The 17657-nt window shown below is 41.8% G+C and overlaps 1 protein-coding gene across 11 annotated transcripts in view; it reads left to right on the top strand.

The window, feature by feature from the left end:
- AKAP13 (A-kinase anchoring protein 13) overlaps positions 1-17657 on the top strand; it is a 340842-nt gene that overhangs the window by 295725 nt on the left and 27460 nt on the right. For all 11 annotated transcript variants that reach the window (XM_079914830.1, XM_079914822.1, XM_079914829.1 and 8 more), the window contains 3 exons: positions 11503-11570; positions 13729-13795; positions 17223-17358. In XM_079914830.1, the coding sequence (XP_079770956.1) occupies positions 11503-11570; positions 13729-13795; positions 17223-17358 (271 nt within the window). The remainder of the gene's footprint in view (positions 1-11502; positions 11571-13728; positions 13796-17222; positions 17359-17657) is intronic.

Genomic DNA, 17657 nt, shown 5'->3' with positions numbered 1-17657 from the left:
ATTTATATATTGTAATCTGATTGCCATTGTAGCCGTATTTAGCACCTCTATCACATCACATGATGATCCTTTCTTCTTAGTGGTTGGAATATGTAATTAGAGGCACCTTTCTCAAGTTGCTTATTACACAGTCGCTTATAAGAAGAGTTCTCGGGACTTCCCTGGTGGTGCAGTGGTTAAGAATCTGCCTGCCAATGCAGGGGACACGGGTTCAAGCCCTAGTCCGGGAAGATCCCACATGCCGCAGAGCAACTGAGCCCGTGTGCCACAACTACTGAGCCTGTGCTCTAGAGCCCGTGAGAAACAACTACTGAAGCCCGCGTGCCTAGGGCCCATGCTCTGCAACAAGAGAAGCCACCGCAGTGAGAAGCCCGCGCACCACAATGAAGAGTAGCCCGTTCGCCGCAACTAGAGAAAGCCCCGCACGCAGCAAAGACCCAGTGCAGCCAAAAAATAAATAAAGAAGAGTTCTCAAGGTATAATCCTTGGTACTTACTCGTTGCAGCATTATTCATATTGTGGAAAATTTTAAAGGAACTAAATGTCCAACAGTAAAATATAATTTATTCATCAGGTGGAATATTAGGCCAATAGTAAAAATAGAATAGATCAAAGGTCGGCAAGCTTTTTCTGTGAAGGAACTGATAGTAAGTACATTAGGCTCTGCAGACTATTAGGTGTCTGTGGTGACTACCCTACCCAGCTCTTGCAGCACAAAAGCAGCCATAGACAAGACATAAATGTGACTATGTTCCAATAAGTCTGTATTTACAAAACAGATGTGGGCTGACTTCGGCCCCCAGGCCACGGTTTGCCAGCCACTGGGATAGCTCTGCAAGTACAGACAGATTTCCAAGACATTTTGATAACTTGAGAGGCAATAAATAGAACTGTATGTATGATCCCAATTTATAGAAAGCAGATAAGTAAACAGTAATTGTTTATGTAGATGTATAAGAATATCTAAAAGGATGTACACCAAACTGTTAACAATTTGTAAAAGAGGTTAGGAGAGGAGAGATTGAAGGGGACTAAGTTTTTATTTTATACTTTTGTGTTTGAATTTTTTAAGACTGTACTTAAATATTGTTCCTCTGAGTAAAAAAAAAATGTAAACATCAGATCATTGGTAGTTTCAGAGGTTTTTCTGGTTGTCAGCCGGTCTCTGATGAAAGAGCAAAATATGTTGATGTTGTATGAAGAACTTAATGACAAAGAGCAAAATGATCTCTGGAAAGCAGTCAGCCTGACAGAAGACCTACGGAAATTGCTCTGTATAGCACCAGCATGAATAAGAAGCAGTATCGTTGATTCCACCAACTCTCAGTTCTGAGTTGTGAAGTGAAATATTATCAGAAGGTTTAGGGACAAAAGAGAGAGAAAATCTTGTTTGAGGACCCAAAGAATCCTTTTCTTTGTGCTATAGAGGACCATAGGTTTGTGGTTATAGTGAGTGGATGACTCTTTCCATGACTAGCTCCAGGTAACTTTTCAATTTAAATGCAGGCTGGAAAAAGTCTAATGTATGTCAGTGTATGAAACATCTTATCATTGTCATTGATTTTTGAGTATACATTGTTTCCAGGTTAAAAGAGTTGAATTATACTCTCCTTGACTGTATCGTTAGTCTGTGTTAGACTACAGTGACTACTGAACCTGCAACTGACATATGATTGATTTGTCAGGTAGCAAAAATACCCACTATGATGTAGGAGAACACACCTCTTTTAACCAGGCATCCTAAACCCAGTTTTGTTTTTTTCATACCTTTCCCTGTGAAACATAAATAGAAATTCTCTTTTATTGGACTCAACTTCATGATGAAATACAGCTAGGGCACCTCAGACTGTTGAACCGCTTTATGCTGTCAGTATAGCTTGTGGCAGAACTCCCCCTGGAGAGGACACCTGGGGTACCTTTTGGAAATTTCTATGGCCCAAGGATACCAGAGCAACCCATGGAGAATCACTTGTGTGGGGTCTGGTACTGATGAGGAAAAAACAGACTTAAGAGGTTTGAGGGGGCTTCCCTGGTGGCGCAGTGGTTGAGAGTCCGCCTGCCGATGCAGGGGACACAGGTTCGTGCCCCAGTCCAGGAAGATCCCACATGCCGCGGAGCGGCTGGCCCCGTGAGCCATGGCCGCTGAGCCTGCGCATCTGGAGCCTGTGCTCCACAACGGGAGAGGCCACAACAGTGAGAGGCCCACGTACCGCAAAAAAAAAAAAAGAAAAAAAGAGGTTTGAGGGCTTCCCTGGTGGCGCAGTGGTTAAGAATCCACCTGCCATTTCAGGGGACACGGGTTCAAGCCCTGGTCCAGGAAGATCCCACATGCCGCGGAGCAACTAAGCCCATGCGCCACAACTAGTGAGCCCGCGCGCCTAGAGCCCTGTGCTCCACAACAAGAGAAGGCATCACAATGAGAAGCCCACACACTGCAACGAAGAGTAGCCCCTGCTTGCCGCAACTAGAGGAAAGCCTGCACGCAGCAACGAAGACCCAATGCAGCAAAAAATAAAATAAATTAATTAAAAAAAAAAAAAGTTTTGAGACTTGTAGACTAAACTTCTCAGCCACACATCTGTGTAGTAATTAAATAGTTTGGTAGATAGGACAGTGGTTTTCAGAATGTTTTTTGTGGAACTGGTGTTTTGGAAGTTCCAGATTTTTGGATTTAAACTAATTTAAAACGTACTTAAAAATATACATGCTCAAAAGTGTAACCAAATTTTAACATCAGCATATTAACTGTAGCTGTCAGTCTACCTACTTGTTTGGATTTTTCCTTCCATCTCGAATTAATTGAAGAACGTAATATAATTGCAAGGCAAGCCATTTTTTTTAACTGCTAATATTTGTACCAGCTTATCTATGAAAATGAAGATATTCTCTATGTTATGTATGCAAAACTAAATACAGACATAAATTAGATGCTGAGGTAGTTATGTGAATTCCAAGTATAATATGCACCTGATTTCTCATTTTTGGATCCATCAAAACAAGTTCATTTTCTCTTTTATTGACTTCAAACGCAAATGTTAAAATTATAGTTCAAATATCTGTACTAAGTATTTTATGTATTTGATAGCACACAATATAACAATATTTTATGTAAGACGTTTTAAAAGTAGAAAATCAGTAAAATAGGTCGACTACTAGTTTTATGCTAACAGTGTTTATAATAAGTAGGATGGGGGATTTTTGGTTTAATTCGTAATTTTTAATGTTAAGTCACCTCAGGTGTCTATTTCTTTTGGAAGCAGATTATTTCACTGAGTCCAGTGTGTCATCACAAGAGTCTTTTCTGTTTGGAGAATCAGTCTGGGGGAGGAAGTATAGTCATCATGTCCTCTGCCAGTGGTTCTTTGATTTATGGAAATCACTTGGTCAAACTGAAAATGTCACAAATTATCTTAGTTCTACCCGCTTAGCAAAACAAGGAAGAAAAGTTAATGTTTTTCAGTTTAAACTGAAAGAATCAAGGGACTTCCCTGAAGGTCCAGTGGTTAAGACTCTGTGCTTCCAGTGCAGGGGACATGGGTTCAATCCCTGGTTGGGGAGCTAAGATCCCACATGCCATGTGGTGTGGCCAAAAAAATTATTTTTAATAAAATTTAAAATAAATAAATAAACAGAGAATCAGACAGCAAAAAGGAACTGTTTGATAGGGCCTGATTATTACTCTACTATGCACCTAAGGTGCAAAAATACATTTTTAGTTTAAATACCACCCCACCTCAGAATCTTAGGGGCTACCTATCTCAACTGTACCTTTGCAGTCCGCTCCAGAGGTAATGTTGAAATAAGCTCGACATTTAGTGGTGGCATTAAGGTCTGTTTGTTGACAGGTTGCTGCCTGCCACATAAAAAAAGGGGGAAAAAAATCAAGGCTTGAAAGCAAAGGAACAACATGTAGTCATCTTCCCAAAGGAACAAAAGTAATGGGCTGGTTCTCTCCAGCTTCCTGAAGAACAGTGCCTGCAGTGCATGTTTGTGTGTGTGAAGCACCATCTGTAACCTTGGCAGGAAGTGGAAAATATGAGTAATTTGGGGACTCAGAATCTCTTTTCCCCCCTCCCTCCATCCCCTCTCATGTCCAGGATCTTCCCAGGGGTCTCAGGAAACATAGCATCCCTCCAGTTCATTTAACTCCCAGGAAACCCTTGTGCTCTTAGCCTCCCTTTTTTGGTTTAACATTAACCCTGTTTGCTGACCCTGGAGCCTCAGACCCCAAGTGGCTGCTCAGTCAGTTTTGACTCGTGGTTTAGAGAGATCAGCCGCACGGTTCATCATGGTTTTGTGTGACGATGGCTGATGTTGATCTTCGCCTGTCTCTCAAATGTCTTTATTCACTTTAATATATCTTTTTGCATGCAAATATTAAGAGATACAGCAGGATAGAATTTTTAAAACAAATCAGCATCTCTTCACCCCGGTAGAACACACCTGGAGCGGTCTGAAGTCAAGTCGTGGTGAAAGCTGAGTCCCTTAGGTGGAAATGGTCAGGATCACAAGATGCTAGAACTAGCAGGGAGCAGTAGCGAAGCCTCCCTGTAGCTCCCCTGAAGTCCGCTACTGGAAAACAGACAAATGGTGGCAGCAGGGGCTGAAGCCCCTTGTCAGGACTGCTTCAGAGTAATTTAAGTTATGAGAAACTTGACAGGGTTGTGTGTGTGGTTGGTTGGTTTGTTTTAAACTCAGCCAAAACTCTACCCTTATTTTAGGATTTCAGTGACTTTAATGGAGAAAGGAGAAGAGCGTCTTTCCAGTTCTCACTTCTTGTAGTTATGTAAAGCTTCCCTTGAATAATCAGCTGTTCTTTCCAGCTGCCACAGATAATTTGGTCTTTGGAATGCTTGGTGTGGAGTCTTTCAGAGTATGGAATTCGTTCTGTTCGGGGTTTTTTGGAGATTGCCAGTGGTTCTGTTTTGTTTGCTTTAAACAGATGTAAAATGATATTGAGATTATTGTGGATTTATTTTCTGTTGTGTTAGCAGCTTCTGAGTACTTTTGTGGTAGGTTGGTTCTCTTGATTAAAAAAAATAAACAAGTAGACCAGCTGCAATCTAAGTAGGAAACATAAGAGTTTAGAATGTGTGTGACAGTTGGATTCAGCTTTAGATTTTATCCGGGAAGACAGCTCTCTAGATAGGCAGTTTTCTTGTATTTAGAATTCATTGCTTAGATAGTAAAATACATATATCTGATTAAGGAAAAGAAGTTCGTTTAGGGAAAAGGAAGGTGAAAGAGCCTGAGCAATAAAGTCAATTCTTATCCAAACAGAGCAGTTTCATTTTGGTTTTTGTTTGTTTGTTTACCAGTGTTCTTCTGAAAACTGCTGCTAGGTGAGCACTTCAGCTAAGATGATTTGGGTCATCTGTGGCTTTCCTCTTGTCCTGTACATCAGCATTGTGGTTATTACACTAACTACCAAGAATATCTTACAAGGCTTTTGTATCTACACTCTGTCAGTCCAGACCAGGCAGTGTCTCACACTCCCCAAAGAATTTAAACAAGAAGTTGTGGAAATAATTTTGGAGCGTGTATTTCTAAATTGTTGGTATTTAAATGTTTTTTTGTTGTTCTGTTTGAGTTATCTTGGTTAGGGTTGACACAATAGGAAGCAGTTGCACCTTTCTCTCCTTAAAGTTAAAAAACTCTCCAATGTTTATCCTTAAGAAGGGTCAGAGAATTTTCCCCAGATGGATTTTGCTGCTCAGACCTGTCTCTAGGAGGAGCTCTTCAGCACATCGCCCACTGGACTGAAGTGGCAGAAGAGCCCTTCCTTCAGGTCCCCAACACAACTCAAGGTGAATCCTTCCCTTAACAGGGAGGCCTGGAAAATGCCATGCTGTAATTTCAATTTGGCATGGCCACTCCTCTTACCCTTCTTAATGCTGATTTTCTTAAGCCAGTCTCTCTAACGGGTTGTTTGATTTTTCTGCTGAAAGAGAGTGTATAGTATATAACAGTTCACCAAAGATCTGGTGGCAGAGGTTAAAAAAAAATGCAGCAACAAATAGATGATAGCTCCCAGTCATGTGGGTTTTCCTTCATATCCTTTTGTTTGATGCCTCCTTGTAGCAAGAAAAGAAGTTGAAGGCTGGGCTGTTTGCTTTTAAGTTCAGAGGAGTCTAATTAAGGGTCAGCTCTGTTCCCATAAACCACTGTGCCAAGACCTTTTTGAAGAACTTTATAGAATGAAAGTATATTGCTTACTGCTATCAGGAAATCTTTTTGAAAAATAAATAAAAGGCCAAATAATTCTTTGATCTCCCTAACAACATGGTATAGTCTGTGGCAGAGAGCTTGAAAGTGTATTAGATTTGTCTTCGATTCTTAAGTTCTCAGTAATTGTCTGTTTTCCAAAACAGAGGTTTTAACGACATGACTTTGGCTGATGTCAGTGGGGCGGAAGTTGCTAAACCACCCACGTATACCACTAAAACCATTGCCATGAACTGAGTCCAGGACAGCCTGCTGACAAGTAGAGTAGTTTCCAAGTAGGTACTTGAGTAAGTTAAGCAGACATCTATGCAAACTGTTTATCTCTAAGACTTGTGACCATGTTAATGAAGTATATTAAAGTTTTCAGCTGGGTTGTGGGTTTGGGGACATGTCTCAGTTAACTAAAGTGGATTTGTATGAAAATTTGTTTACCAGAAGTGCATTTTAAATATTACTTCTGCTTTTATGATTCATCAATTGCAGTTGTCTTTTAAATCTCAAACACTGGCCTGAGAACTTGAATATTGCCAAAGTCTGTTTAAAAGTGATTGTACCTTTCCCATTGTTTAATTCTCTATAGGGTGATGGAACTGATGGGGAGGAAAGAAACAGGAAGAATGCAACTTGAAAGCAAATTCTGTCCACGGTGTACTAGTTACTAGTTGGTCATTTTTGTAGATCAGAATTAGTGGCAAGTTCTCAAGCAAATCCACCACCCTGTGTTGCCCATCCATGCCTAAAATATCGATTTTCATTACAGCAAAGGAGAAAATGCTGTTTTTTAACTGGAATATAAGATAATAAAATCTAATTGAAAATTGTTTTATATTTCTTTTAAAAGATAAGCAAATGCAGGGAACTTTGAAGGAATTAGAATTTGGGTTTTAAAAAAGAACACACTAATATAAAATAGTGCATGGATAACATAACCAACACCTATGTGCCCATTACTCAAGATGAAAAAAAAGTAACATTTTGTCATATTACTTTAGATTATTTTTCAGTTTTGAAGAAATAAACCATTATAGTTAAGGTTGAATTCCCCTGTTTCCCTGCCTAATCCCATTCCTCTTCCTTCCTCCCCAAGACAAACACTATCATGAATTCAGTGTGTTTCTGAAGCCAGTGTTTTATAACTATCTTATATATAAATAATATTAAAAATGTTTTTTTTGTTTTTAGTTTATTTAAGTGGTACCATACAGTGTATCTCATTCTGTAACTTGCTTTATTCTCCTCAGCATCATATTTGGGGGATCCAAACAGGGTATTGAAACACATGGATCTAGATTATTGACTTCTGACTCTTATATGGTATTTCAGTTTTGAATATGTCAAATCTGTTCCACTACTAAGTCATTTGGGTTATTTCCAATTTCTGTCTGTTACAGTGCCGCGGGGAACATCCTTAATTGTACTTGTGTGTATCACCATGCTATATACCAAGAAGGGAATTGCTAATTCATTGTGTGAGCACGTTTTTACCTTTACTAGATGTTGCCAAATTACTTTCCAAAATGGATGTACCGTCCATCGGCAGATGATGCGAGCTCCTGCATCACCATATCCTCACCAGTACCTAGAACTGGCAGACTTTTATTTTGGCCAATCTGGTTGGATGTGAAATGATATTTCTATGTTGTTTGAGCTTGCATTTCTCTAATTTCTAGAGAGCTTGAGCACCATTTTGTGTTTTTTGTGAATTGCCTGTTCATAGTCTTTGTATTGTTTTTCTGTTTGGTTCTTTGTCTTATTGTTTTATGAGGAGTTTTAAACATTTTTAAGATGGTGTTGTTGGATATGGCACTACCTTTAATTCCATTTCAAAATGTGGGCTTTTTTTGTCCATGATAGGAATTCATTAGTTTTCCTCATATTCTTATCACCCATGTTTTAAAGTATATTTTGTTTAAGTAAAATGGAGTGAAGAAGAGGTTCTCCTAGGGTACCTAGGCAAGACTCGAGAGGGTAAGTAAGAATGGGATTAAAGAAGATGTATATGAAAGACAGAGGGAAAAGATAGGGAGGGGAGCTGGAAAGCCTGTGCATGAGAAAGAGATGATGGAGCAATAAGACCACCCCGTGGTCCCAGGCATCTGTGTAGCAGGGGAGGGGAGACATGTACCCTGAGTAAGGATAGTGGGGCCGATACGGGGGGGAAAACACGTTCTGTCTTACTAGAAGATGAATATAGATATTTGCCTTAACTACTTTGTTATACTTCATGCTGTGGGTCTAGCAGCTTGGAGCTCACCTGCCCACCCCTCTCCCTCCTTCAGACATCTAGTGCTTACTGTGGGCCTGAGGCTGAGGCTAGGGATATAAAATTTAGAAAGACAGAGTTAGACTCCCTCCAGGAGTTTTCTGCCCAGTGGAAGAGTATGGCCATCACAGTACAGTACTATAACAGAGGCAAGCATGGAATTCCAGAAGCATAGAGGTGGGGAGTCTTATCTTCCCTGCGAGAGTCAGAGCTGAGTCCTGCCAACCTAGTCATGGAAGGAACAGAGGGAAAGGGACACAAGTACAGGAAACAGTTTGTTCAGAGCTCAGAGGTGTGACAGAACATGGCAAGGGGCTAGAAATGTATACAGCACGTGATGGGCCATGTCAAGCTAAGTAAGAAGTTTGGGCTTTATCCTAAAGATGATGGGGAGCCATTAAAAAAGTTTCTGAGAAGTGAGAGGCAAAAAGTTTTGAATACAAATCAATCAAGGCAAACGGTCCAGCCCACCTGTTGCCTCTTTGAGTCTTTCTGGAAGACCATTGGCTAGTGGGGCTTAAAGTCTTTAGCCAAAGTTCACCAAGTCTAGATCCTGGAATATGAATTACATTGCCTGATGTATAACAGCATTGGCATCTCAGAGTTATGTGGATTTCTATTTGTGATTCTGCTTTTTTCTCTGAGTAGTAAGACGATTTCTTTATCAAAATGTATCCTTATTTTCAAGTAGCAGAGAACTAGACAATTTAATGAGGGCCAGTGGTTTCCGGTCCTTGAGAAAAATATCCTCAAAATGTTTCCTTTTGCTGATTAGAATGAGTCACTCCCCAGGGGTCTCTTTCTGCAGAGCCTTCCTTGTGCCCAGAAAGGGATGTTGCTGAGAAACCCTGGCATTAATATTCAATGATACATAACCCTTTTTTAGCTGCTGACTTCTGGAACAGTTTCACTTCCTATGTGGAAATGGTCATGATCCCAAACAGTGGGAATTGCCGGGAGCATCCATATAGCTCCCTTGCAGTCTTCTCCCGGAGAAGAAAACAATGGAAATAAGAATAGAGCTGTGACTGAGATAAAGCCTTCCAGGTTTTTTCCTCTTGTTGATTCCCTGAGTGAGCCTTTCCCAGGAGAGTCTCTCCTCATGCTGCCGTTGGTAAATGGATGTCTCTTCTGATTGTTTAACATCAGAAAAATGACCAGACAGTGAATTTCCCTTGGGGTGGAGCTAGCAGAGCTTAGCTAGATAGAAGGCTTGGTAGGCCTGAGAGTAAAAGGCCCAGAATACTTCACCCCACCCCACTTCCAGACAAGTTCCCGCTCTGAGCCATCCTGTCAACAAAAGTAGAGTTGCTCCCTATCGCCTCTTTTAAGTGGAACTTTCCCTAACCATGCTCTGAAGGATGGGTCTGTCCTAGTGATAATTCAGATGACTAAGTTGAAAACTCTTCTGCAACATGAACCTTATAGAACAATCTAGTGGATTTACTTGGAAAATTATCTCTTTCTTCAAGAGATGTAGCATAAGGAGTCTTATAGGATCACAGAGAAAAGGAACTTGGGGGAAGATGTGGTACTTCCTTTCATTTTATAGGTCTGAGGAAACTGAGGCCTCTAGAGAAGGAACTTGCATAGGGTGACATTAACTAATTAGGAGAGCCAGGACCTAAATCACATTTAGTGTGATGGTGGTTCTTCTAGTACTCCTTTTAGTGTTGATAAGATATTTGACATACTGTAATCTAGGTTGTGTCAGGGCACTTGGCTTTTGGATAAAATAGACATAAGATCTCCAACAGACGTTTGAGTAGGTGGCATGAGCCAGGCATTATGCTAGGGAGACCTAATTAAGGATTCGGCAGTAGATGAAGGGACCTTACCCTAGAGGAGCGCTCAGTGGAGGAGAAAACCATAAGATTATCCAACGCATTGTGACTGGTGGTGTTAGGGAAGAGACCTGTGAACCCAGTAGGCATTGAGGAAGGAATGGGGAAAAGCGTCTGGGGTTCTGGCAGTCTCCATTCTAGTATCCTCGTAATCCGTACGTAGGAACCAGGAGAGCATCCTGGCCCATGATTCGTGGGTTACCATAGGCAGTACCCGTGGTGCTTCCCAAATCAGGGTGTGAAGTATTGCCTGATGGGTGGTATGTGTTGATTTTCTCAGGCAGTCCTTCCCTGGAGAGATGCTCATCATGGGGTGTCCCCACAGACAGCTCTTGTATTTGTTTTACTTCACCTCTGGCCTCCTGGCACCATTCTTATGACATCATAGAAGCAGTACAAGCTGATGATGACCCTATTGTGAGGCACAGAGGGTGGGGTTCTTACATCAGTGGCCCTTGTGGGCCAAGGAGTGAGAAGTAAGAGTTGAAATAAACTCGTGTCCTTGCAGGATTATGGGCTGTGCTTCATCTTGCGGTAAATCTCTGTTCATCATTCAAGAAGTCTCCCACTTTCTCTTGAGTCAGGGCTCCCAGAGGTGCTTTAGGGTGGTTCTGATGACCTTTCTTCTGCAGCTGTTGACTCGCTCGGGGTGTTGCAAAAAGTTCAGGGTAGTTAGGTTTGCAAGTCGAAGGTCATAAACAGGTAGATTTTCAGATTCACATTCCACCTTTGACACAGCCATTACAGATTTCACAGCCCCTGTTAAGGGGCTGTATTTATGTATTATTTGTGGGTGTTACTCAAGGTATATGTAAATGTCTATATATGTAAATACATACCATTTATGTCTTATTTGTGACTTAGACCTACATATTGACAGCAGATGCTTTCACTTTTAGTTTTGTAGCCTCTCAGCTTCCTGCCCGAGAAGTTTCAGATTTCTAGTTTTTATTAATCAGAAATCACATCTGCTCTTGTTTCTCCTCCTCCAAATGACATCGCATGCCTGCTTCCTAGAAGAGGGCTGCAATCTGTAATTTCGGCTAGTCACGTTCTGACGTGTGAGCGACTTCACCTGGCAGTCTGTCGGTTGCTGTGGCAATGGAAAATCAGTCTGGGGGATCTGTTTGCTGTGTATTAATGTCACCTGGGGTTTTGCTCTCTTTTCAGATTGTGGTGCTTTTGTCCACAAAGGCTGTAGAGAATGTCTGGCCTCCTGTGCAAAGGTCAAAATGAAGGTAAGACATTTCTGGCTAAACCAATAAAATCTTCAGAGTTGGGAGATTTGGGGTTGTAGTTTTTGTTTATTTTCATCATTTTGATGAAATGACTACTTTGAGACTCAAATAACCAAAAATGATTTTTCTCTTCTTAACACACTCGGGAATTTGTGGCTTTTGGAAGGTAAAATGCTTTCAGAACTGCTCCATGTTAAATGCACATTTCTCTGTGATTTTAATGTGTGTCGCCGTTGAAGTGGTTTTCTTCTTAACTGTGTCTGCAGACCTCCTCTGCCTTTCACACGCCTGGCTTCCTTCTTCAGGACCATGAGGGCAGCAGGTGGAAATCAGGGGCTCTGACATGCTGATGGGCTGGGGAGTGTCAGGGTTAAACGGGCCTGCGTGGCAGCACTTTTCTCCACAGGCTTGTGTGGATCACATGACAGGAGCAGGAAGTGTGTGATGGTACGTGCTCTGAGTATGCAGCTGTGTGGTAACAGGCACTGCATATCAGAGCCCTTAAGGAAGAGTATGGGGCTGGGGGCAGATGGGCGTTTAGGCGGCCTGTGTGGTTTTCAGTGTTGTAGTCACTCATGAATGTCTTTGTTCCTTGTCAGAAGAGTGCTCTCCAGCTCCATCTACACAAATGCTCAGCATGCTGTGTGCTTCCAGTAACCAAACGCATTTATCTAGTGCAGTGGCCTCCAACTGGAGTGTGCATTAGAATCACCTTGGGGGCTTGTTATAAGACGACACTGGGCCCCACTCCCAGAGTTTCCAATTTGGCGGGTGGGGAGGGGCCAGGAACTTGCCTTTCTAATAAGTTCCCAGATGATGCTAATACTGCTAGTCTGAGGACCACACTTGGAGAAGCACTGAACTCTAGTGTAAAGATGACAGACCTCTGTACCCCAGACCTTATTCAGTCCATGGACCTAAATTTTGTTTGGCTCATGGAGTAATTTTTTTTATTTGAGTTAGTGTATCTATTGAAAAATCGTATTTCACACCAATTTGGATTTCTGATTTCTCCTGAAGAGATGGAAGATCTCACAGCCCTGGTATTTCCCCTTACCCAGCATTCCCAATTCCCACCTTGCTCTTTTTCTTTTTTTTCCATAGTACTTACCACCTTCTTAGGGTCTACTTAACACACTGTATGTATTATTGTATTACATTTACTTTTTATGATCTGTACCTTCCCCCGACTAGAATGTAAGCACTAAACTTGCCAGGCAGTCTGAAGTCAGGACTGTTTGATCCATCGATAGCTCCTAAGCACGTAGAACAGTATCTGGCCTGTAGTTCCTTAAATGTTAGAGAGGTGGGTGGTGGGTGGTAATCCACTGGGGCTGAGTGGCTGCCGCCTCCTCTAGACAAGATGTACAAGCCCCAGACTGCCACTCCCCCCCTCCTCCAACTCTCCTCTGTCCTTTGTTACCTGCCTGACCCCACAGGCATTTGAGTTTGTGATCTCTGGTAAGACTGCTGTTACTGTGAATGTGCTATAGAGAAGAAGAATGATAGGGATACAGCATATCCCATGGAAAAGAATGTAACCTGAAAGGGGGAGTTTCATTTTAAATGGACCCTTTTTCACTAATGATTTATCTCAGACTAATTGCTTCAGTCGGTAATTTCTCACAGTGTCTCTGTTCCATGCTACAACAAAGGTCTTAAAATTAGCACTTTACCTAAGAATTATTTTACACCTTATAAATGCGAGTCACTGGAGAAATAGAAACGAAAAGGGCACAGATGCCGCTCTTAAAGGAGCCAGCATACTGGTGGGGAAGATGGGCAAGCAGACGATGACCATAAGTAAGGAAAAAGCTAGGCGGGGGCACATGCAGGATCCTGAGGGGTGCCAGTCCCTGCCTCGGGTGAGGAGAAGAAAGAAGCTAACAGACGGCTCTACCAAGGAGGGATTATCTTCAAATAGAAGAATGCCATGCCTGTGACGGTGAAGAGAGCATTCCAGGCAGAAGAGACGGCATTTGCAGGATCAGAGCGCTTGGCGGGTTCAGAGGAGAGCCAGAGTGGGTGGCTGTAGCTAGGCCTAGGGTGCTGGGGACCGTTGGCAGGAACAGAGCGGGGAAGTAGGAGCAGAAACTTGAAACTTGACAGAAGATAAATTGTAAATGCAGTGTTCACTCAGGCTTTCTTTTCCTTTCAGCAGCCCAAAGGGAGCCTTCAAGCACATGACACATCTTCGCTGCCCACGGTCATTATGAGAAACAAGTGTAAGTAGCTCAGCCCACCTCTCATGATTCCTCTTCGCCTCTCTGGTTCAGGACTTACCCATACTTCTGTAGTATTTATTTGTTATTCTTAAGCAAGATTTGAATACCTATTTTGAATACTTAGAGAAGGCTGCAGTTTCATTGACCAAAAGCTTACCATTCTACCATCAAACTCTCTGGAAGGTTCTAGAATAGTGTGTGTCTTAGCTTAAAAGGCAGCACCTTAGCCCTGTGTGTCTTGAAATTTCTCTTGCGTGAGTCGACAGTGAAACTTGCTTTTAGCAGCGTTACAGTTGCATCAAATGAGATCTTGCTTCTTAAACTTCTTGACAAACTGTGGAGTTACGAAAATAGTTCTTTTTTTCCCCAAAGACTTCAGTGGTACACAAATTGGGTAACTCACACCTCTCCCATTCACATCAACCTGTCTTCTCCAGTCTGTGCAAAGCTTCACTTTGGTTTTACTTAATATTTTCCCCTTTTCATTCTTCATTCCCTATCTCATTCCTTTCCCTTCCTCAGCACGCACTGCAGTATATTTAATGTAAACCTCTCTGATCTGCCGTATCTTTAGACATATGTGTACCTCTGGAAATATCACTTATGATTTTGTGCGTTAAATTTAAATTAGATGATATGACTTGCTTATCCATTCTGCTGGGTTTTTTTCCACTCAATATGGTTTTGAGATCTATGCGTGTTACTATATGTAAGCTGTTGTCTCAGATTGCTGCATGTGTTCTTTCATAAATATATACCACATTTTAATTATCAGTTCCCCCAAAGACAGTTGTCTGAGTTGTTTCCAACTCCTGCCATAAAGATGCAGTAATGAATATCACCTAAATTTGCTCTATGGGAGCCCATGTGAAACTTACCCTCAGGCCGTGTTTTCAAAGTGTAGATCCTGGATCAATTAGGAGTGCCAATTCTTGGGCCCTACCCAGACCTACTACCACAGAGATTCCAGAGGCGGAGCCCAATGATCTGTGTTTTAGTAGCTGCTCCAGGTGATGGTGATGCACACACTCGAGCTTGAGGACCACTGCTCTGTGCCCGACGGCTCTGAGTGCTTCCAGATGGCCCCGGAATGGCTGTAGAGACTGTGCCACCAGGAGGGTGTGGAGTCCCTTTAGCTAGAAGTCCAATTATTGCCCGTCTTTGCATGTGGATTCCTAGAAGAAAAGTTGTGCCAGACTGTCACCCACTTTAACCAGTGATCCAACCCATTCCAACACCTTTTACAAGTCTAATCTTCCTTAAACTTTTGTTCTGTGACATTATCCCTTATTTCAGAAACCTTTTTTTTCTTTCAAATGAGATAAAATAGCATTTTTCCCAAAAAATACCTATTATGTCTGACCCCCACGTGTATTCTTATTCCCGTTTTCCCCTTTTGATTCCTGAGGTAACGTAGCGGTAAGAGTACAGCTTGTGGATTCAAGTTGGATGGGTTTGAGTCCCAGCATCCCACTTAACAGCCGTGTAACCTCGGACATTTACTAAATCCCCTGTACGTCATTTTCCTCCTCTGTGAAAGGATGGTAATAGTATCAGCCGGTGGTCATCGGGTTTAAGTGAGATCACACCAATGAAGTACTTGGTGAGAGGCCTCCTTCAGTGTTTGCTTTCACCACCACCATCACCATCACAAATAAGGATGCTGAGGCTCAGAGAGTAGTTAGCAACTTCCCTGAGTGCAGTGGATTGGTTTCAACAAGGGAAAGTTGTTGTTTGCACCCCCCTACGCTGCCTTTTAGATGCAGGTTGTTCTTTATAATTTTCAGGGCTCTGCATGACGTGACATCGTTCTGCTTCTCAGGCCGTTTCACTGATCCCTTATATACACCCCTCTACTTACTTCCTCTTCTGCTTGTTATCTCCCTTTCACATTAATAGAGTGTTTCTGCCTTCCTTCATGCAGTTCTCCTCATCAGAATGTCCTCTTTTTCTGCTGACTTACCCACATCCTACTGTTCTTCAAGAACCGGTGTTTCTTCCTCCATCAGATTTTATCTGCTCAGCAGCTTCCCTTCTGAGACACTGAGGATGTGCTCCAGGCTCTTGAACACTTGAGCATGTTCTCTTCCCTGCCAGTTGCCCTTCTTCCCTGTTGCTGTGGGACCCACATCTCCTAGTTTCCTGTGTGCTTCCTGCAGGAAGGGTCTGGTCGTGTTATAGGGTAGCATGTTTCTGGTGTTTATTATATCACCTTCTTCTAAATAGAATTTGAATTGGAAATTAATGGTTTTATTAATTTTATTAAGTCAGAAACATCCTGTAATACTGTGAAGCCATAACAACTGCCCCAGTCTTATTTCCTTCAGCTCCTGATGCTCCTGGGGATGGACAGGTAATGCAGCAGTTTAGTTAGCTACCAACGAGAAATAATTTGCTACCCAGATGGCAGTGTGACTACTTTTGCATGAAATTAGACCTCCAGTTTCTTCTTTGGTCAAGTTCAAGAGAAATATGCAGGATGAGGACAAATTAGCTATGTGACATCAAACACATGTTGCATTTTCCTCATCTGTAAATTAAAGGAATTGGTCAAAACCTGTGTTCTCAGACATTGTACAGAAGAGTCTCTTGGGGAGCTGGTAAATGTGTAGGCTCCCAGGTCCCACCCGCACAGAACGAGGAGGGCTGGGAATTTGCGTATCTAACCAGCCCCTGACACGTTTCTTGGTAGGTCCTCCCAAAGAACACCAGCCTCAGTTATCTCTGAGGCTCCTTTTATCCTTAAAATTCTTTCGGTCTCCTTTTCTCTTACTTTGAATTAGTTTAAATTTTTAAATATATGATACTTTCACACGATTCTTTATCCTCATTGCCTCATTGCCATCACACCCCACAGGTAAACCACTTTTCTTAGTTTTATATTTATCTTCCTTAAGTTTCTTTATTAAAATAAAGCAAATACCAATTTGGATTATTAATTATGTTTTTAAAACATAAAAGGTAGTCTGTTGTGCACTTTATTCTGCACCTTGATTTTTTTCCCCCTTAATGTGTTATCTGCCGATCTGTGTAAGTTCATGGAGAGTGTCCTCATTTTTTTTAAAAGCTTCATAGTATTCCCATGTAGGCTGTACCATGATTTATTAACTGATCTTCTTTTGATACTCATTTTGCTTTTACCAAACTTTGCATTGAATAACTTTGGACATACGTCATTTCAAATATAAACAAGTAAATCTTGTAGAATAAACATATCCTAAATGGAATTACTGGGTCAAAGATATAGGCATTTACCGTTTCAACAGCTATTGCCAAGTTGTCTTCCATAGGGTTTTTGTACCTATTTACACTCCCAGGGTAAATCTCTTTTAAAGCAGTTTGTTTCTATTTGGCATTCATCAGGTGAGTCAGTGCTGGTGGGCATGTGTCGGTGATACTTCATTTGGTGTCCTTTCCTTCTTTACAGCCTCCCAGCCCAAGGAGCGCCCTCGGTCTGCAGTCCTCCTGGCCGATGAAACCACTGCCGTCCCCATGTTTGCTAACAGACGGTCCCAGCAGAGTGTGTCGCTCTCCAAAAGTGTCTCCATTCAGAACATTGCTGGGTGAGTGGGAATGTAAAGCTAGCACAGTTGACATCTAGGTGACAGAGCATAATAATTTATACCATTTGACAGAAAGATTGTTTTAGAAAGAAATGTATAACGTAATGGGTTAGTGCTACAGATGAGTGGGGTGAGGATTACACTTTGATGCACCATCATGATCGCCATTTTGTAGCAAGGATCCCCTTTAAACACCATTTTTAGGCTAGTTGTCCTCTGCTTTTATACATGATCAGCCCTGCTTTTAAAGAACCTGCCTTCTAAAAGGATGATTTTCAGATCAAAATAAGAAGTGGGAA

The sequence above is a fragment of the Stenella coeruleoalba genome (assembly GCF_951394435.1).
Source record: "Stenella coeruleoalba genome assembly, chromosome: 2".
NCBI lineage: Eukaryota > Metazoa > Chordata > Mammalia > Artiodactyla > Delphinidae > Stenella > Stenella coeruleoalba.
This window is presented reverse-complemented; position numbering and strand designations above follow the sequence as displayed.